The 22,309-nt window shown below is 32.3% G+C and overlaps 1 protein-coding gene across 1 annotated transcript in view; it reads left to right on the forward strand.

The window, feature by feature from the left end:
• The window catches only part of LOC129393098 (uncharacterized), a 287,774-nt gene that overhangs the window by 184,492 nt on the left and 80,973 nt on the right, over positions 1–22,309 (forward strand). Inside the window, exon 3 of the mRNA XM_055092065.1 lies at positions 1,735–1,808. Within this exon, the coding sequence (XP_054948040.1) occupies positions 1,735–1,808 (74 nt within the window). The remainder of the gene's footprint in view (positions 1–1,734; positions 1,809–22,309) is intronic.

The following is a 22,309-nucleotide window of genomic DNA, read 5'->3' on the forward strand; positions in this document are numbered from 1 at the left end:
CACTCTTGGGCTAAATACTGTAACCCTGGAGGATTGGATCAGACCCATGGCTTTGTTCTCTGGCTTCTTGAGGTTAAGCATCTGCTGTGGTGGAAGGGCCAAGGTGTTCCTGTCTTCTGGCAAAAGCACTACAATACGGGGTGACAGCAAAAGCACTCGATCTGGGTGATGGCAGTGGGATCAGCATGTGTGCATTAGCAGCAGCAAGGTGGTGGTGGAATCCACACATGCACATGTCAGATATATAATTTGTAAGCTATAAATGTACTTAACACCAGAGACCCAAAATATGTGAAGAAAAGACACATAATTGAAGAGACAAATAGACAATTAGATATAATTCAATACTCCACATTCAATAGTGAATAGAATAACTAGCCAGATCAATAACAAAATAGAATACGTGAATAACACAACAACAGTATAACATAATGAAACCTACTATACACATAAAGAACACTCCACACAACAAACGAGAATACACATTATTCTCAAGTGTATGTGGAACTTTCTCCAGGATATACTGTGTGATAGGTTATAAAACATACCTCAAGGGTTTTTTTTAATGATATAATGCAAAATGCTTTCTCAGACTACAATGAAAGAAAGTTAGAAAGTGATAATAGGAGAAAATTTTGGAAATTCACAATTATGTGAAAATTTTTAAGATAATTGGTCAAAGAGGAAGTCACAATGGAAGTCAGAAAACACCTTGGGAAAAATGAATACAGAATCACAACACACTAAAATTTGGGGAATGCAGCTAAAGCAGTGCTTAGAGGGAAACGTATTTGTATCTGGCTATCTTAAAGGAAATAAATATTTCAAATCAATACTATAAGTTTTCACCTTATAAAATTAGAAAAAGTAGAGCTAACCACATCCAAAATAAATGAAAGGAAATAGTGTACATTAGAACAAAAAATGAAATAAAGAATAGAAAATTTAATAAAGTTATCAATAAAACCAAAAGTTACTTCTTAGAAAATATAAACCTTTAATTGACTGATAAAAACACACATATTTGAACAAATACAATAACTTGATTGCAGATATACGTATCGCTGTATCTTTGGTGGTAAGTTGAGGCAGTATATGTCTGATCACTCTGGATATCTGTGTAAAATAAAATGCTAGGTGGAGATGAGAATGATATATGGATTTTTTTATCAGTATAAAACTTCCTCAGTATGTACATGGAGAAATCAGGTATTTGAGTTTTTCCCAAAGTTCTCTCTCTCTTTTTCTTTCTATAAGGTGAGATAAAAGAAGTGATGGAGTAGGCTGACCACGGTGGCTCACCCCTGTAATCCCAACACTGTGGGAGGCTGAGGTGGGCAGTTCATGAGGTCAAGAGATTGAGACCATCCTGTCCAACATGGTGAAACCCCTTCTCTACTAAAAATACAAAAATTAGCTGGGCATGGTGGCGTGCCCCTGTAGTCCCAGCTACTCAGGTAGCTGAGGCAGGAGAATCACTTGAATCCGGAAGGTGGAGGTTGCAGTGAGCCGAGATCACTGTCACTGCACTCCAGCCTGGCAACAGAGAGAGACTCCGTCAAAAAAAAAAAAAAAAGGAGTGATGGAGTGTTGTTATTAAGAAAGTTAGGCTTCAGGATATTGATTAACTTGTGTAAGGACAAATAGCTAATAAGTAACAGAGCTAAGATGTAAATCTAGAGACCATCTGACAAGAAAAATTCCATAAACATTTTGCCACTATTGCTCCCACAGGAAAAGTGACATGGCTTAACATGACAGCTACTGGTCAAATTTCATCATATTTCTTGCTGTATTTCCAAACACAGGTAGGTGATTGCTTTGATAGCATCTTTCAACCTGAGTGTAGAAAACACTTATCTTTATGATGGAGCCAATACAGTGATTCATCCATGCTTGTCCAAGGCCACTTGAGGGTCATGATGCAGAACTCTAAAGCATAAAAGTAATTTTTTGAGCAACAAAGCAAAAGTAAATGAATAAGTATACTACACAGGAGTGCTAAAAGATCAGGGACAGCAGATGTGCACAATAGACTATTAAATTTACCTTTGGCATTATAAAATGTACTGTAACAGATACAGTGTGCATGATTTTAATTGAATAACACAGTAAAAATTAACACTATATGAAACCAGATCCATCTTCTAATATAGCCATTATGAGTGTGTTTGTATTTTATATTATTTTCTGAAATCAATTTGCAACAATAAAGTAGTGAGCAAGATTAGCAGCTTTAGTTATTGAGTAGGGATGGTTTATAATCCATACATAAAATGTTTTTCTCAGCTTATTAAGTTTTGCATTATAATAATCAGTAAACAATGGAATTTTTGCAATAAACTATTTTGACACAGTGATAGCCACAATATAAGTATAAATCAATTCTGCAAGCCCTGCTAAAAGAGGCTGAAGAGAAAGGATTTACAGCTTGCCTGTGCAATTATTTATGGGTGAATTGTTTATGTTTCAGCGAAGAAAATAACAAATATTTCAGCAGGAAACTGGATCTATTTCTATTTTTATCCCCCTATTTTAACCAGAGCCTAGAAAATTGTTTGAATCAACATTTTCATAGAAAACAAACAAACAAACTTTACTAAATATGCACTGCAGGAGTAAATTAGAAGTATACATTATCGGTTTGGTGCAAAAACCTCTGAGCTTCTAAATGCATAGATTTCTGCATTATTTCTCTTTTTAGAATTAAAAGTCAATAGAGGACTATGGCAGATTGGAATGGAATAAAATTACAATAAACAGTGAAGGCAAGAAAGCATTAGGTATACAATGCACATTCAAAATACCCTGGTGCCTTTGGTATTCTAATATGCACAATTTATATTGTAAGCACATGAGGATCTCAATCTTTTACACCTGGAAGGATGGTACTATAATCTGTAGTCATCAACTATTATTTATATCATTAATATATCAATTTACCAGTTTTAGTTAAAAATAACAGCTATTTTGAACTAAATGTTTGTGCCTTCCCCAAATTCATAAGTTTAAACCCTAATCCCCATTTTGTTGGTATTTGGAGGTTTGCTTACATAGGAACCGAAGGTGCTGGAGTCCACTCATACTAATACCTTCCCAGTTAAGAAAAAAAAGATAACATCAGGGTAAAATTTACTTAAACAGGAAGACTCTAGGAGAAAGGACCTTAAAACACCATAGCATACTCTTAATGAGAGTGCATTCACTATACACTCTCATTATCATCAGTACTTCTCCAAGGGAGAAATTTGTTTTTTTGTTTTACTTAAACAAGAAAACAAACAAACCAAATAAAAACTAAAAGTTACAGATACAACATTATTAAATATTACTCTATGATTTTACAGTTTATTGAAATTTGTTAATTGTACCTCTAAGCATTCACAACATAATACAGTTGCCAAAATTTTTAGTAATAATCTATAAAAATTAGCTTCATGTTATTGATCAATAATTATAACCTAGTTATCTTCTATTGAATGATTAGGGCTAAAATTTACTTAATAACTAACCCAATTATTTAAAGATAACATTAATATCTCTGACTATCAAAAGAACTACAAGTATACTTTTCTATCTCCTGTTAGAGCCTGATAAACAATGACTTGTAATTAGTATCAGAAGTCTTCTGAAAATAGTTATACTTTTATAGAAAGCAAATGGTAGCATTTTGTGTTTAAAGATGCCTCAACAAGTGCTTTACAAACTGGTTTATCCTCTGCTATTTGACATATTTGTGCATCAGTTAAAAAATAAAAAAGCCAAACCTGGATAAATCAATTGTAGTAAGCAGTAATGCTCATAAAATTGGCAAAATATTTTGAGTTCTACATAAAATTGTAAATAAAAAATAAAAGTGCAACTCCATTTTCATTTGTACAACTTGGCCAAAATTTCAATTTATTTCAACTCAATTATATAATATGCTAATATATTAAAAGAAATATTCAACATCAGTTTTGGGGGGAATAAAATGACTAAAATGATACCTAACAGATACATAATCTAAAAAAGAAAACAGCCATTTTAAATCTCTATATGCTTTACTGTAAACTATGGAAATGCATGTAGAGACACACAAAATCATTTTGACTATGGATGGTGATATTTGAGTAAATCTTCAAAAATGTTTTAAATTTATATAGAGTATATGAATATACATGGTTATCTGGGTAAACTATTAAAACAACAAAAAATGATATACAAAGGAACTTTGAGAGAAGGCTATGAGGTGGTTAAGATATAAAGATTTTATATATATATATGTATATCACCATATATATGTATATATGGTATAGTAAATCACCATATATCTGACATTGTTGGAAATGTCTTATTTAACTTGAAATAGACATAGGCAAAGCCTTCATGACTAAAACACAAAAAGCAATTGCAACAGAAGCCAAAATTGACAAATGAGATCTAATTAAACTGAGAAGCTTCTGCACAGCAAAAGAAACTATCATCAATGTCAACAGGCAACCTATAGAATGGGAGAACATGTTTGCAATCTATCCATCTGACAAAGGGCTAATATCAAGAATCTACAAGGAAATTAAACAAATTTACAAGACAAAAATAATCCCAACAAAAAGTGGGTGAAGGATATGAACAGACACTTCTCAAAAGAAGACATTTATGTGGCCAACAAACATATGAAAAATAGCTCATCATCACTAGTCATTAGAGAAATGTAAATCAAAACTGCAATGAGATACCATCTCACACCAGTTAGAATGGCGATTATTAAAAAGTCAGGAAACAACAGATGCTGGCGAGACTGTGGAGAAATAGGAACACTTTTACACTGTTGGTGGGAGTGTAAATTAGTTCAACCATTGTTGTTGGTTGAGGAATTGTTTGTGTTGGTTGTTGAAGAAAGTGTAGTGATTCCTCAAGTATCTGGAACCAGAAATACTGTTTGGCCCAGAAATCCCATTACTGGGTATATAACCAAAGGATTATAAATCATTCTACTATAAAGACACATGCACACGTATGTTTATTGCAGCACTATTTACAATAGCAAAACTTGGAACCAACCAAAATGCCCATCATGATAGACTGGAAACAGAAAATGTGGCACATATACACCATGGAATAATATGCAGCCATAAAAAAGAATGAGTTCATGTCCTTTTCAGGGACATAGATGAAGCTGGAAGCCATCATTCTCAGCAATCTGACACAGGCATGGAAAACCAAACACCACATGTTCTCACTCATAAGTGGGAGCTGAACAATGAGAACACATGGACACAGGGAGGGGAACATCACACATCGGGGCTTGTCAGGGGTGGGGGGCAAGGCGAGGGAGAACATTAGGACAAATACCTAATGCATACAGGGCTTAAAACCTAAATGATGGGTTGATAGGTGCAGCACACCACCATGGCACATGTATGCCTATGTAACAAGCCTGCACCTCCTGCACATGTATCGCAGAACTTATAGTTTAAAAAAAAGAAAAAGAAATAGTACAGTAATGTTGATATTTTATTTTCATTCAAAAGTGATCAACTGTCACACTGAAAGTGGTAGAGCTAGGACTCTAACTTCAAAGCCATTGCATATCCCACTATATTATTTGTAATTAGTGTTAAGGAGCACCTTTTATGTTAAAAAAAACCATACTGCACAATATAATTATTAGATTGCTTATTTTAGCTACTTTAAAAGTAACTTAGCAGGGTAATGATGATAATTATATTTGGAAGTTAATAATAAAACTACAGTTGTTGTGATGATGACAATTAAGATGCAATTGTAATACCTGTGTGGAATACATTCTTACTTCTAAGGCAGAAATACATTTTTGCCACGGAGCAAGTGTGAAGTGAATGCTAAGACTATTTAACAAATAACTTATACTGATTTGTCCTCTCCAATATAAAAGTTATCCTCTCCTTACAACGTTATAACATTAATACACCCAAACACCCACCAAGAATTAGAGCACTTTAAAAAACTAAAACTAGTTTAGATACAATAGATTCTGTTTTATTCTAGAAGTGAATAGCCTAATGGTTACAAGGGATTCAAGGTTCGCATGTTCTTCCCTTATCATAAGCAGGCATAGTGCAGAGATTACCTGTGAATGAAATAGGAAGGAATGGGAAAAATGCAATTGCTGTTACCCAGTATTTGAACAGACAGTTGCAATTACATTTCTAATAAGTTTGGACAGAGTCTAAAAGGAGATAGGAACCCTGTGCTACATAAGCAAGTACAATATTCTCATAGACAGTCATTCTTAGCTCAGGTTCATTGCTTCTTTCATTATTATAGGAAGTCTTTCTCTTTCCATTTGCATCAACATGCTCTCTCCACTTCAGTGATCTGTCCTTGCTCAGCCCAGACTGAATTTTAATGCTTAATTTCTATGACATCAAGAAGCTTTAAAATGGTCCTGTATTCTCTGGCCTGCTTCCCAATAATTTAACATCATAAATAATTTTAAAGCTGGAAAAAAATACATTTTTAGTATATATTTTAACATAATGTATTTAGTTACTCAGTACTCTGTTTTTCCACATTTTCTGTATGTGTAAAGGAATAGATGTATTGAATTTGTAGAATAGAAAGGCAAACCTCTGAGATAAAATTTGCCTGTATGATCGGTTATAAAAAATACTTGCTGAAATACAGCAATAAGAGGTCTGAATTATAAAAGATTTTTAAATTATTTCAGGTATAAAAAATTATGTAAGTAGCAATCTGATTTTTAATTCAGTGTAGGTTACAACAGCAGTGACCCGAAAATATTTTGCTCACTGTTGTATCTGCCAGGTTTAGATTTAAGATAATTTGATCAAAAATTAACTATCTAATAAGAAATTACAAAATGAGATTACTTGTGTATTCATACTTTATTGTCATTATAAACTGAAGAAATTTCAACCACAGATCTTGTAATTACAATTTTCTGCTATTAGAAATAGTTTCTAAAATCTAAAAAGAGGCTCTAGAACAAATAAAATAAAATAAAACAAAGTCCCACTAAAATATTGCATATATGTGCTATACTATATCCCATTCTCATGTATTTAATGAGATTTTTTGTCACTTACCATGTTTTTTGCTGTTTAAGTTATTCATACTATTTACATTAAGCCTGAAGGAAATAAAATGAATAGAAATTCTTATATTGAGTTATGTTTTACTCACAGGCCAACAAAACATGATAATGATTCCCATATTTAGCACTTCTGACAAATATCAAAAAGTGATTCTACAAAGCATTTATTGTGTATTTCATTTATGTTTTGAATAACAATATATGGAATATCAAGAAAGCATTTACATTAATATATACACTTAGATTTTGTTTTATTTTTATTCTTCTAATTATTATTTTTTTAAAGACAGGGTCTTGCTCTGTCACTCAAGTTGGAATGCAGTGGCACAATCATAGCTCACTGAAGCCTCAAATTTCTGGGCTCAAGTGACCATCCTACCTCAGCCTCCTGAGTTGCTAGGACTACTGCTACATGCCAACATGTCCAGCTAATTTTTAAATGTTTTGTAAAGATAGCTTTTCACTACGCTGCCCAGGCTGATCTCAAACTCCTGGTTTCAAGTGATACTGGGATTACAGCTGTAAGCCATTGCACCTGGCCTAGGGCCAGATTTTATTACACAAGTTTGGATGATTCATAACAAGACATATTTAGCCAAGTAAATTATCTAATCTGTATAATGAAAATATTGAATGTGATCATCTTAAAGGCAGATATCCGCCTTAAACTATGAGTTGTATAAAGAATCTTAGAAATATTTGCACAGATTAATGTACAGATAATTGATAGGAGTATACTTTATAAACACTGGTTTTTAAAAAGTTCATGCCTGATTAAATGGGTCAGTTAATTAAACTATAGTACATGCATACAATTTATTATAATGAAGATGTTAATACTTACAAAATTTTTAAATTAATTTTGTATTTATATTATTTCAATTTTAACTTCTAAATAGGGACTTAATAATGAGACAATGTTGAGAAGGCTAAAACCCTTATCTATATCGTTCACATTATATCAATTGTTCTCTATGAATGCACATACACATATTTCATTCAGAAATAAATGTTTGAAATGATATGCACCAAATTTTTTCATCTTAAAGTGAATATCCCTATGTTGTGGGAGTACAGCTAATTTTTAAATTGGTTCTTTGTTCAGTTCTGTATTGTGTGTATTTTTTACAAAAAATGTATTGTTTTATTTTAAAATAAAAATAGAGAAATACTAATCAATGAATCTTGACTTATTTATTTTTCTATAAGGAAAGTAAAAACCTTTTGTGGCTATAGTAAGCATTTAGAAGCATTTAGAGTCTTATTTTGCCAGTGAATTTCAGATAAATGAATTCTCATTTTGTGCTACTTTAACCATTTCCATTACTGAAATGTTGAGTGATAACAGGGTAGTGGCCCACATTTCCTATGTTTGATTAAATTTCTGTGCCATAACTAAAGATGTGTATCATGTGTACTAATATTTTTAGTCTATTTTTATTACTTCGGGTTTGTATTACTTTAACATGTTAGTATATAATATGGATTATGGTTTTGATGAAATAACACTTGAAGTGATATGAATGTGACCTTTAATTGAATCAACTTTGGAAAAGTTTATTATTTTAATTATTATTTTATCAGTGTTAAATCCTCTTCAATTGTGAGTGGACACTACATATCTAGTCAACAAATATTTGTTGAACAACTATATTTCAAGCTTTTTCCTTAATGCTATGTATATAAAAATTAATGAGATTTATAACCTCTTAACAGAGCCCATAACATCAAGGGGAATTTGATATATAAGCACATGAATTACACTTCATGTGACAATACTGTATTTATGCACAGTTAGAGAGGTTTGTGCGAAGTACAATAGCAAAGTAAAAAAAAATAGATTCGTTTGAAACGTGGTTGGTAGAAGCTAAAGCTCTAAGGAAAGTAGTAGTTACCAAATGTTATTCAGACAGAGGGAAAGCCAATGTATCAAACAACGAATTGTTTAAAAGAAGTTAATGTGAAAAAAATCAGTGTTAACTATTCAATATATGTTCTACTAGTCAACAAGTTACTTTATACCTATGTGTCTGTGGGTGTATGTATTTGGGGGAGTGTGTGTGTTTGCCTGTATGCATTTGAAATTATGTTCATGGACAATCTTTGCACCTAGGACTGTCACAAAAATACATTTTATTGACCTCTTATAGAACATTTCATGCATAATTTTATCCATATAATTTAAACTAAAGTGTTAGAAGTCCTTATAGTTTCCAAAGTAAATACATTCCTGTGTATTTACAATTTCCTTTTCAATGAAAGAAATGATGTCATTATCTTACATCATTAGATGTCTGGTACTGTGAAAAGTTGTATGAGACAATTCACATAGGTAAAATTATATACTCAATTATATGTTACTTGTTATACAAAGAATTCTTTGTTAGTAACTTTTCCTTCGTAAGTGATAATTCTTGGTTGGTACCATAGTGAACATGTTAAAATTAGTAACGTTAATCCATTTATAGAAATAACACAAACATTAGACTGGGATTCAAATTTTATTTTTTCATTTACCAACAAGATGAAATAGATAATGAAAACTGACATTAGGTTGTTTCTAAAAAGACAGTTACTAAGAGCAAATTGATTTATTCTATCCCTGCTTATAAAGAAGATAAAAATAAAATATTTAAGAAAATAACTGTGGTTTCAAGGAACTAAAATTATTTGCAAATATTGAATGTAAGTTAAGAAGAGAATATATATTGGCGATTTGAAAATGAAATTGCATTGTCTGTGAAAGGCTATCATTCCTAAGCTTAGTAGCCAGTAGTTTAAAGAAACAAGTTACTATAGTAGATATTGAAATTGTAATAATTGCCTTTAATTAGTTTATTTACTAATGGTTTTTCTCTAGGAGTAGTTCTACTTCTGTATCTAAGCAACATTGTAACAGTGTCCAAAAAACAACACCTAATTATTATTTTGCATATTATGAAGATTTAAAGAGGATGTTTTGGGCTTTAATTTATATTGTAATGTGTTTACAGAAAAGTCTACAAATCGTAAGGGTAACCAACACAATGAATATTTTTAGCAAAGTGAACATTTTTATACAACCAGTACTTAGAATATTTGCAGCATTCCAGAACATGCCCGTATATCCCATCTCATTACTGCTGTGCCTCCACCTCCCATTATAATCATTACCTTGCTACTAATAGCCTGGATTCATACTGTGTATTTGAAAAAGAAATAGAATTTAAAAACACAAGTTAAGTAAGAATATGCTTGGTAGAATTAAAGGAAGCAAAATCAATTTAGCATTCTTAGAGTGCTATGTATTTGTTAAATATGAAATTACATGTAGTACGCTTCTGTGTACACTCTACTCCAAAAAGATAATTCCTTAATTCCCTTATGACAATTCTTGTTAAATTTAAAATTCAAAAAAAAATTATTACACAAACCCCATAGGCAGAGGACAGAAATTGATTCCCATTCATGCCTGCATTGATTCAGTCATTCATTAATCAAAGCTTAGCAAAAGACCTATTATATGCAAGATTGTATGAGTTATGAAAACATGACTAAAATTCACTTTCTACCCTCGAGAGGTTTTGCGTGGAGAGGTCCAGAATGGCAGGTAAATAAATGTTTGCAACTTAAAGAATTGAATGCCATAATAGTCTAGGGATATGTAGCAGATGTTAGAGGAAAAGAGATAGGTTAGCAGCAAAATGAAACCATGACAACTTTAATTATTTTTATGGATATGCTAATGAGACTAACCTTTTAGATGGAGTGAACTTACCAAGGATATGAAGTATTAAGGTATACAGATTACTAATTTATGTGAATTTTATTCTTATATGTAAATATATGCCATATACATTTAAGATTGAAGATAAAAATATCAAAAAGAGAAATATGCATAATAAATTATTTTTAAAGCCTATTGATATTTTTCTATCAGCTACATCAAAACAGAATTTTAAAGTTTAAAAAGTCAGAATGGTTTATTTGTCCACCGAGAGAACAAATAAATGAATGCTTTCCCATAAATACTATTTGGACATTAATTGTTAAGAATAAATGAAAAGCATTTTATGGTGAATGGCTTTTCAGTTGAGTGACCACGCTTGATTATTAAATCAAGCATAATATGTAAGATCCTCTTTAAGAGCCTTAAGAAAGGCATCCTATATTTTCATTCTTTTATTTTTCAGATTCAGTTATTATTCTATAAATATAAGATCATCTAAAAAGCAGCAAAAATGTTAGGAGAAGCTGTGGCTCAAAATAAGAATATGTCTTATATGTTGATGTGTGTAATATAATTCATAAATATGTGGTATATATATGCATACACATATTTGAATATATAAATGTACATTTTAGTTATAAATTTTTATTTTAACTAATTGTAGATTTACATACAGCTGTAAGAAATAATATAAAGAGCTCTCATGTACACTTTATGGAGTTCCCTCCAATAGTAACAACTTAGAAAACTTATAACACAATACCACAACCTGTATATTGGCATTGATAGAATACATGGATATTATTATTTCCCCAGTTATACATGTATGGGTGAGTGTGTGTGTGTGTGTGTGTGTTGTGTATTTGAGAGAGAGAGAATTAATGTTTAGTTTTTGTTTTTGTTTTTGAGATGGAGTCTCACTCTGTCACCCAGGCTGGAGTGCAGTGGCATGACCTCGGCTCAGTGCAACCTTTGCTTCCCGGGTTCAAGTGATTTTCCTGCCTCAGCCTTCTGGGTAGCTGGGATTATAGGCATGTGCCACCATTCCTGGCTATTTTTTTTTGTATTGTTAATAGAGGCGGGGTTTCACCATGTTGGCCAGGCTGGTCTTAAACTCCTGACCTCAGGCAATCCACCCACCTCGGCCTCCCAAAGTGCTGGGATTACAGGCATGAGCCACCACACCTGGCCTAATGTTTAGGTTTAATATTTAGATCTAAGTATTTTATCACTTGGTTAGGTTCAGGTACTCAGCATGACACTCATCACATAGATAAGTTCCATGATCAAAAGTGTCTCTCATGTTGCCCTTTTATAACTACAATTACCTCTCTCCTCTCTCTACTAAACCCCATTCTAAACACTGTAAAACATTAATCTGTTATTTATTTCTATGATTTTGTCTTTCAAGAATATCATGTAAATGCATGTTTGATGTTATATAACCTTATGTTAGCTTTTGATATTAAATGTTTTAACTTTGCATAATTCCCCACCTATCCATATAGGTTTTTGTGAATATCAATAGTTCCTTCCTTTTTATTGCTGAGTATATTCCATTGTTGGTATCGTGTACCATACTTTTTTAACCATTTATCCATTAAAGAACATCAGATGTGTTTCTATTTTTTAGTTGTTTTATTTTATAAGATTTTAATTTTAGAGCAGTTTCAGGTTCACAGTACAATCAATAAAGATATTCAGAGATTTCTCAGAAAACCCTGACCTGCACACATATAGCCTCTTTCAAGTATCAATGTCCTCCACCAGAGTGGTAAATTTGTTACAGTTGATAAATGTTAACATCATAATCACCCAAAGTCTGGAGTTCTCTCTTTGTGGTGTATGTTCTGTGGGTTTGGACAAATGATAATTACATGATTTATCATTATAGTATCATATAGAGTATTTTACTGTTCCAAAAATCCTCTGCACTCTTATCTTTTCAACCTTTTCTCCCTCAACCTGTGACAGCCAGTGATATTTTTAATGTCTCCATAGTTTTACCTTTTCTAGAACATCATACAGTTGGAATCACATAGAAGTGACTTTTCAGATTGCCTTATTTCACTTATTAATATGCATTTATGGTTCTTCCATGTTTTTTATGGCTTGATATCACAAATATTTTAGCACTGAATAATATTCCACTCTCTGAGGGGAAAGTAGTTTTTTTAATTCTTTGCCTACTGAACGAAATCTTGGTTGCTTCCAAATTTTGGCAATTATGTATTTGTAAGCATGCTGTGCACATCCATGTACAGGTTTTATGTGGACATAAGTTTTCTATTGCTTTGGGTAAATACCAAGGAACACAATTGCTGAATTTTGTGGTACTAGTATTTTTTTACGCCAAACTGTCTTCCAAAATGGCTGTTTTTTTTGTTTTGTTTTTGTTTTTGTTTTTGCCAGTAATGCATATAAGTTCCTACTGCTCTACAAAATTGCTAGCATTTGCTATTGTCAGTGCTTCAGATTTCGCCCCTTTGGATAGATGTGTAATGTATCTCACAATTGCTTTAATTTTTATTTCCCTGATAGCATATGATATGGTGTATCTTTTTATATATTTAATTTCCATTTGTATGTTTTCTTTCATAAGTTAAGTGTCTGTTAAGATCTTTGGCCTATTTTTTAATTGGTTCTTTACAATCTTGCTGTTGAGTTGTAGTAATGCTTTGTGTATTTTGGATAACAGTCTTTTATCAGATGTGTCTTTTGCAATTTTTTTCCCCAATCTGTGGCTTGTATTTTCATCCTCTTGACATTATCTTTTGAAAAATAAAAACTTTAGTTTAAGTTTTAATGACACCCAGCTTATCAATTGTTTATTTCATGAATTGTACCTTTAGCATTCTATCTAAAAAGTCATTGCCATATTAGGGTATGATATTTGGATTTAATATATGGATATATTTGGACATGCCTATGACTTTTTAGATAGAACACTAAAGGCACAATCTAAATTTTCTGGGACTTTGACAGTTTTACATTTTATATTAGATCTATGATCCATTTGGTGTTAATTATAATGAATGTAAGACTCATGTTTTTTCTAGACTCATTTTCTTGGCATGTGGACGTCCAGTTGTTTCAGAAAAGTTCATTTAAAAGACTGTCTTTGCTCCATTTTATTGCTTTTGTATTTTAGTCAAAGATTAATTTATTGTATTTATATGAGTCTACTGGAGGGAGTCTCTATTTTATTTCACTAATCCATTTGTCTATTTTGGTTTTACCAATACCATGCTGTTTTGGTTATTGTAGCTTTATAGTACATCTTCGCTTCAGATAGTGTAAGTCCTCCAACTTTCTTCTTCTTGGGAGTTTTGTCTCACCTCATAAACAAAATAACTTGCTGAGATTTTAATTAGGATTGCACTAAACCTATACATCATGTTGGGAAAAATTGACATGTTGTCAATATTGAGCCTTTCTTTCCATGAACATGGAATGTTTCTTCTTTTATTTGTTTTTCTTTCATTTATTTTATTAGCTTGTAGGTTTCTAAAATATAGATATTATACATATTTTGTTAGTTTTATACCTAAGCATTTCATTTTTTGGTGCTAACATAAATTGTATTGTGTTTTTTATTTCAAATTCCACTTTTTTGCAGGAAAACAATTGCTTTTTATATAATAACCTTGTATCTTGCAACCTTGCTATAATCACTTATTATTGCTAGGAATTTTAAAATTTCTTTCAGATATTCTATATAATCATGTCATATTTGAAAACAGTTTTCTTTCATCTTATCCATATACATTTTTCTTTGCTTTATTTTGTTGCACTACCAAATAATTCCGTTAACATGATGAAAATATGATAAAGAGAACATCTTTGCCTTAGTTCTAATTTTAGTGGGGAAGCTTCTAGTTTCTAATCATTAAGTATCATGTTAATTGTAGAGTTTTTGTAGGTATTCTTTATTCTGTGAAGAAAGTCCCCCTGTATACCTAGTTTACTGAGAGTTTTTATCATTAATGGGTGTTGGATTTTGGCAAATGCCCTTTCTGCATCTCTTGATATGATTGTATCTTTTTTTCTTTGTTAGCCTATTGATATGATAGACTCTAAAACTTCATTTTCAAATGTTGAACCAGCTTTGTGTACCTGGGATAAATCTCACTTCATCATGGTGCATAATTCTTTTTATATTTGCTAATATTTTGTTGAGGATTTTTGCATCTATGTTTGTGAGAGATATTGGTCTGTAGATTTGTTTTCTGTTTGTGACTCTATCTGGTTCTGTTATTTGTGTACCGTTCGCCTTACATAATGGGTTAGGAATTATTTCTTCCGCCTCCATCCTCTGAAAGAGATTTTAGTGGCAGTTTATCCTATATGTACCTTCAACCTCACTCTACCCTTTTTAAAAAAAACAAGAACAAATTATTCTGATGTGCTATTAAGACACTGCACTGCTTGTAGGCCACACAGTTCCAAGGAATTTGTTTTTCTTTACCAAGAAATTATACATACCTTTTACATAGTTTTGATAAGAAGATTATTTACCACCCTCAAGGAAAAGGAGAGTAGGAAGTCAAAATCATTTCTTCCATTTCTACATGTACCGCTCAGATGCCTGGGCTATTCAGCTAACTTTGCAAATTAGCTTCCAACACCTACCAACCTGTATCTCCCCATTTCTTGGTCTTTTGTTTTTGCATCTTTTAGGAGTATGATACAAGCCCCAAGGTTTTTTAAATGAAACTAAATGTTAAACTATAAACGACGGGTTGATCACCCACTGAACTAAACTTGCTTTCATTACCAGGATTTCGTATCATTAGGAAATGGTTCCCAATGAAACTATACATTTTCACATAGTCATCCCTGCTTCAAAAATCACTAAATTTAGATTATCATTCTATTCTCTAGTATCCTGTTTATGAAGATTGTGTGCCACTCTGAGCTTTCCTCCCATTTTGTTATTTTTATAATGTATAAAATCTTTATGGAAATAAAAAAAGTCATGTTTTATAATGGAAGGGGAGGAAGCAAGACTTGCTGTCTCAAGTTGAATGATGAAGAAATAAAAAATAAAAATAAATTTAAAAAAAAAAAAAAAAAAAAAAAAAGAGATTTTAGACCATTAGTATAATTTCTACCCTTGTTTAATTTACATGAAAGTACTTCATTATGTTCAGTTCAATTTTAAATGTTGTTGTGTTTTTTATTTGTTTTCTGTTGTATTTTGAATTTCAGTTTCCACATGTTTATTATTAATATAAAAATGTAATTGTGTTTGTTTTTCTCGTATACATTGCTGAACTCATTGATTAGTACTAAGAGTTTATTTTTGTAGATTCCCTGGAATTCCTGTATAAAGAATCATGCTATCTGAAAACAGTTTGCATGATTTTTGTATTTTTTATTGCCTTATCAAGTTGAAGTCCCCCTCTATTACCAATTGCTAAAGCTTTTATCACGAATGCATGTTGAACATTATCAAATGTTTTTTTCTGCATTCATTGATATGACCATATGATTTTTCCCCTTTCTCTGTTGATAGGGTGGATTACACTGATTGATTTTGAAATACTGAACTTACCTGTAATAGATCTCGCTTTATTATGGTATATAATAATTTTAATACATTGCTAAATTTAAATTGTTTATATTATGTTTAAGTTTTTGCATTTAAGTTCATGAGGAATCATGGTCTGCAGTTATCCCTTTTTGTAATATTTTTGTAAAGTTTTCCTATTAGGATAATATTTGTCACCTAAAATGGAAAGTGTCCCCTCCTCTTTTATTTTCTGCAATGGGTTGTACAAAACTGGTATAAAGATTCTTCCAATGTTAGGTAAAATTCTCCAGTGAAGCCTTTGTGGCCTGGGGATTTATTTTTCCAGAAACACGTTAGGTATGTTGATTTGGGGGTAATATTTGTGGCCTGTAGCTCCAATAACAATATAGCTTGCTGATCTCTTGCTATGCTATGCTGGTTTATTATATTTATCCAGCTTTTCTCGAGCTCGTGCTGAATTCTAGCTGTGTTCGTTGTAGCAGTACTTCCCTGGCCTTCAGGTGTTTCTAGGTATGAGGAGGGATTGTGGGATATCTGGCCTATGAGAAAAGGAAGATTTCTCCTGGCCTGTTTTTCTGACATCTGGTGCCAATGGAATTCTCATTTTATCTCGTAGGCCAGTGCCAATGTGGGAACACCACACCCACTGACCTGAGCTACCTTTTGCTGGTGGTGAGTGAGGGGTGGTAGAAGTATGGGAGTACTTGGGATGAGTTTTCCTTCTGCTGCTAGGTGAAGAGCTAAGTTGGCTGCAGTCTCAGTAGAAGGTTAGAAGACTTGCTGCTGCTTAGGTTTGAGCAGAAGATGGGATGTTCCACCAGGGCTCTGCTGGCACCACCGCTGTAGGAAGAGAAGCCACTGCTGCTGACAGGTGATTTGAGGGGATGGGTCTCTCCATTTTCCCATTAGATAACTGATGTTATTTCTCTTGTCCACAGTTCTTTATCTGGCTTTAAAATATTTATATTTCTTTTGAGGGAGATGTAGGGAGAGCTGTGTATGTAGGTGGTTGCAAGGATCTCTGGTGGACAGTTAAGAATAACTAAGGGTTCAAAGAAAACCTATGGAATTCAAAGGAATATTGCTGCTTTAAGTTCTGAGATCTCTAACCAGGATGACTTCATTCCACTTTTCAGAGTCCTGTTATTATTGTTAATTATTCCCAGAGTATTTGGTTGTGTTTAGAGGGGAAGAGGAGGTAGAGGGAAAGGTGAGTCTGTGCAATCTTGTCTGGAAATGAAAGTCTTTTTCTTTCTTTCTTTCTTTCTTTTTTTGAGACGGAGCTTACTCTGGTGCCCAGGCTGGAGTGCAGATTGCTCACTGCAACCTCTGCCTCCCGAGTTCGAGTGATTCTCCTGCCTCAGCATCCCAAGTAGCTGGAACTACTGGTGTGAGCCACCACGCCTGTCTAATTTTTGTATTTTTAGTAGAGACGGGGTTTCATCGTGTTGGCCAGGCTGGTCTTGAACTCCTGGCCTCAGGTGATCCACCCGCCTTGGACTTCCAAAGTGCTGGGATTATAGGCATGAGCTGCCATGCCCTGCCTTGGAATGAAAGTCTTAATGGTGGCTTTTAGATGTGGTCAAATGATTTTTCTCTATCTCCTGAGATAAGCATATATGTTAATATAGTACATTACACTGGTTAACTTAAAATTAAATAATTTTGAATTGTTGTAAACTATACTCATTTTCCAAGGATAAACCTAACTGGGTTGTGATGTAGTATCCTTATTTATTTTTGGATTTCTTTTGGTAACATTTAACAGATTCTGCATTGATCTGCATGAGTGATCTTGATCTGTAGTTTTATTTTCTAGTAATATATCTGCCAGGTTTTGTTTTTAGGGTAATGTTTGATTCATTTGGAAATGTACCCTCCTCTTCAATTTTCTGAAATAAATTGTGTAAAATTGGTCTTATTTTTTCAGCAACTTTTGGGTAGAATTCTGTAATGAAACCATCTGGACCGACAGTTTTCACTCCAAGAAAGTTTGCATAATCTTTTCAAGAGATATAGGGCTGTCCAGATTATGTATCTTCTCTTGAGCGAACTTTTGTCATATATGTCTTTCAAAAAAATTGTTCATTTTCTTTAAGTTTTCAAACTTGTTTGTCTAATGCTGTTTACAAAATTTCTTTATCATCTTAAGATATGTGGGATATTTATAATCCTAGAGTGATACAGCTTTTCATTTGTTATTGAAAATATGTGTCTTTCCTTCTATTTATGGTCAGTGTTATGGGAATATGATCAATGAATTAAATATTCTACATGTTAAAAAGTTAATAAAAGAACACTATAAATAACTTTAAGCCAACAATTTCTGCAAATTAAATTAATTTTAACATTTTATTAAAATTAAAACAAAATAAAATACCTAATGGCCCCTGAATCTGTTAGAAATTTAATAATTTGTTTTAAATATATATACTATATATAGATATATAGATATAGATATAATATATAGATATATATTATATCTATATATTATATCTATCTATCTATATATATATATATAAGTTACAAACAAACAAATAACATTTCTTCCTACCTTACAAGATTTCTGCTGAGAATTCCACTGGTATTTTTTTTTTGTCTTTTACTTTTGACAATTTGATTATAATGTATGTTGGAATGTCCTCCTTTGAGTAAATTTTACTTAAGGGTCTTTGGGCTACATAAATTTGTATGTGCATATCCCTATCAACATTTGGGAAGTTCTCAGCCAGTATTTCTTTAAGTAAGATGTTTATCTTTTCTCTCTCTCTTCTCCTACTGGAAATTCCATAAATTATATGTTCATATGCTTGATAGTGTGCCATAGGTCCCTCATACTTTCTTCACTTATTTCATTCTTTTTTTCTTTTGTTTCCCCAAGTGGCTAATTTTAAATAACATGTCTTAAAGTTGACTAATTCCTTCTTCTGCTGAATGAACTTTAAAAGATTTTTAATAGAAGTTTTTTGGTAATCAAAAAGAAAAACGTATAGTAGAAATGCTTTTTAAAGTTCAGGCACAGTGGCTCATGCCTGTAATCCCAGCACTTTGGCCAGCCTAAGTAGGAAGATCATTTGAGGCCAGGAGTTTGATACCAGTCTGAGGAACATGGCAAAACCCCATCTCTACTAAAAAAACGAAAATTAGCTGGACATGGTGGTGCCCTACTGTAGTCCCAGCTAAACAAAGGAGAGGTGGGAAGATCCTTTGAGCCTGGGAAGCAGAGGTTACAGTTAGCTGAGATTGCACCACTGCACTCCAGCCTCACAAAAGAGTAAGACTCTGTCTGAAAATAAAGAAAAAAAAAAGAAATATTTTTTAAAAACACGAAAAGAATCAAAGCATACACTGTTAAACAAATGAAAACGATGACAACAAGAAAGGAGGAAAAGAACAAAAGAACTACAAAACAGGAAACAATGAACAAAATGACAACAGTAAGTCCTTACCAATAATTAGTTTCAATGTAAATGGCTTAAATTATGATTGCAATTTAATGGAAAATCAAAACGGAAAAGTCACAGAGTGACTGAATGAGTAGAAAACCAAGATCCAACAGTGTGTTTCCCACAAGTGATTCAACTTAGCTTAAGTATACACAGAGGATGAAAGTGAAGGGATGGAAAAACTATTTCATGTAAATGGCTTTATATATAACACACATAGCTGTGTTTGTGTGTGTGTGTGTGTGTGTGTGTGTGTGTGTAAAAGAAAAAATAAACCTTTAGTCAAAATCTGTCCCAAGGCAAAGTAGGTAACTCTAAAATGATAAAGGGGTCAATTAATCAAAAAGATAGAACAATTCTAAATGTATATGCACCCAGCATTGAAACATCTATAAAGCAAATATTAAGTTGATTGAAGAAATAATTATTAAACAATACAATAATAGTTTGGGATTTCAATATCCCATTTTCAACAATGGACATATCTTCCAGACAGAAAAATCTTTACGAAAGCAGGAAACTTAAATATCACTATAAAACAAATGGACCTAAAAGCCATATACAGACATTCTATCCAAAAGCAGCAAAATACACATTCTTCTCAAGCACATACAGAACATTTTCCAGGATAGATCATTTTTATTATTTCCCTCCAGTCTGGCTACTTGCATTCAGCATAGTACTGAAAGTCCTAGCCAGAGATATTTGGCAAGAAAAATAAATTTTAAAAAACATCCAATTTGGAAAGAAATCAGTTAAATTGTCTCTGTTTACAGATGCCATGGCCTTATACTTAAAATATCATAAACACTTTACCAAAACACTGTAAGAATTAATAAATAAATTCAATAAAGTTGAAAGATACAAATCAACACGTAAATCAGTAGCACTTCTATACACTAACAACTATCAAAAAAGTTAAGAAATCAGTCCCATTTACAATAACTGCAAAAAAATATGCTTAAGAATACATTTAACCGAGGAAGTGAAAGACATGTAAAATAACAACTGTAGAATATTGAGGAAAGAAATTGAAGATGACACAAATTAGTGGAAAGATATTCCATGCTCATGGACTGAGGAATTGATATTGTTAAAATGTCCATAGTACTTAAAGCAATCTACCAGTTCAATGTAATTGATATAAAAATTACAATGACATTTTCCACAGAAATACAAAAGGCAATATTGAAATTTCTATGCAACTATAAAATACCCCCCAGAAAAACAATATTGAAATTTTTATGCAACTACCAAAGACTGCAAATAGCCAAAGGAGTCTTGAGAAAGAAAAGCAATGCTAGAAGCATTACACAATGATGTTTCAATATATAATATGAAGCTATAGGAATCAAAACACCATGCTACTGGCATTACACAGATACATAGACCAATGGCACACAATAGAGAGCTCAGACATTAATCAATACATTTAGGATCAATTGATCTTTGACAAAGTTGACATGAATCTCAAGGCAGAAAATACAATCCCTTTAATAAATGATGTTGGGAAAGCTGGATATCCATATACATAATGAATTCAATCCTTATCTCATACCATGTATAGTAATCAACCCAAATTTATTACAGATTTAATTAAATGTAAGTCCTAAAACTGTAAGACTACAGAAGAAAACATAGAGAAAAAAATTCCTTGATGTTAGTCCAAGGACTGATTTTTTTTTTATGTTCCCCTGAAAGCATAGGAAAAATGCAGAATTCGATGTATTGACTGCATCAAACTGAAAAGTTTTTGCATAGCAGAAGAAAAAAGCAACACAGTGAAGATACAGTCTACAGAACAAGTGAAAATATCAGCAAGCTATATATCCCAAAAGGGGTTAATATTCAAAATATATAAGTAACTTAAATACCGTTATAAGAATAAAACAAATAACCCAATTAAAAAATGGTCAAAGGACCTAGATAGACACTTTTAAAAGAAGACATGCAAATATACTATAGGAATATGAAAAAATATTCAAGATTACTAATTATCAGAGCAATGTACATTAAAATTACCATGAGATATCACCCCTACCTAATAGAATGACTTTTCTCAAAAATAAAAAAGATAATTGTTGGCAAGGATGTGGAGAATGGGGCTCACTTGTGCACTGTTAGTGAGAATGCAAATTGCTGCAACAATTATAAAAAACAGTATGGATATTCTTCAAAATATTTAAAAAGTAGAATTATATGATTCAGCAATCTCATTTCTGGCATATATCTAAAGTAAATGAAATCAGTATGTCCAAGATATATCTGCACATTCGTGTTCATTGCTGCATTATGCATAATAGTCTAGATATAGAACCAAGCTAAATGTCCATCCACAGATGAATGCATATAAAGAAAACGTTACACACACACACACACACACACACACACACACACACACACACACACAGGAATAGTTGGCAGCCTTATAAAAAGGAAATTATGTCATATGTGACAACATGGATGAACTTGGAGGACATTAGGCTATGTGAAATAAGCCAAGCACAGAAAGAAAAATAATAAATTATCTCACCTATATG

This window comes from Pan paniscus, chromosome 11 (assembly GCF_029289425.2).
Source record: "Pan paniscus chromosome 11, NHGRI_mPanPan1-v2.0_pri, whole genome shotgun sequence".
NCBI classification, from domain to species: Eukaryota; Metazoa; Chordata; class Mammalia; order Primates; family Hominidae; genus Pan; species Pan paniscus.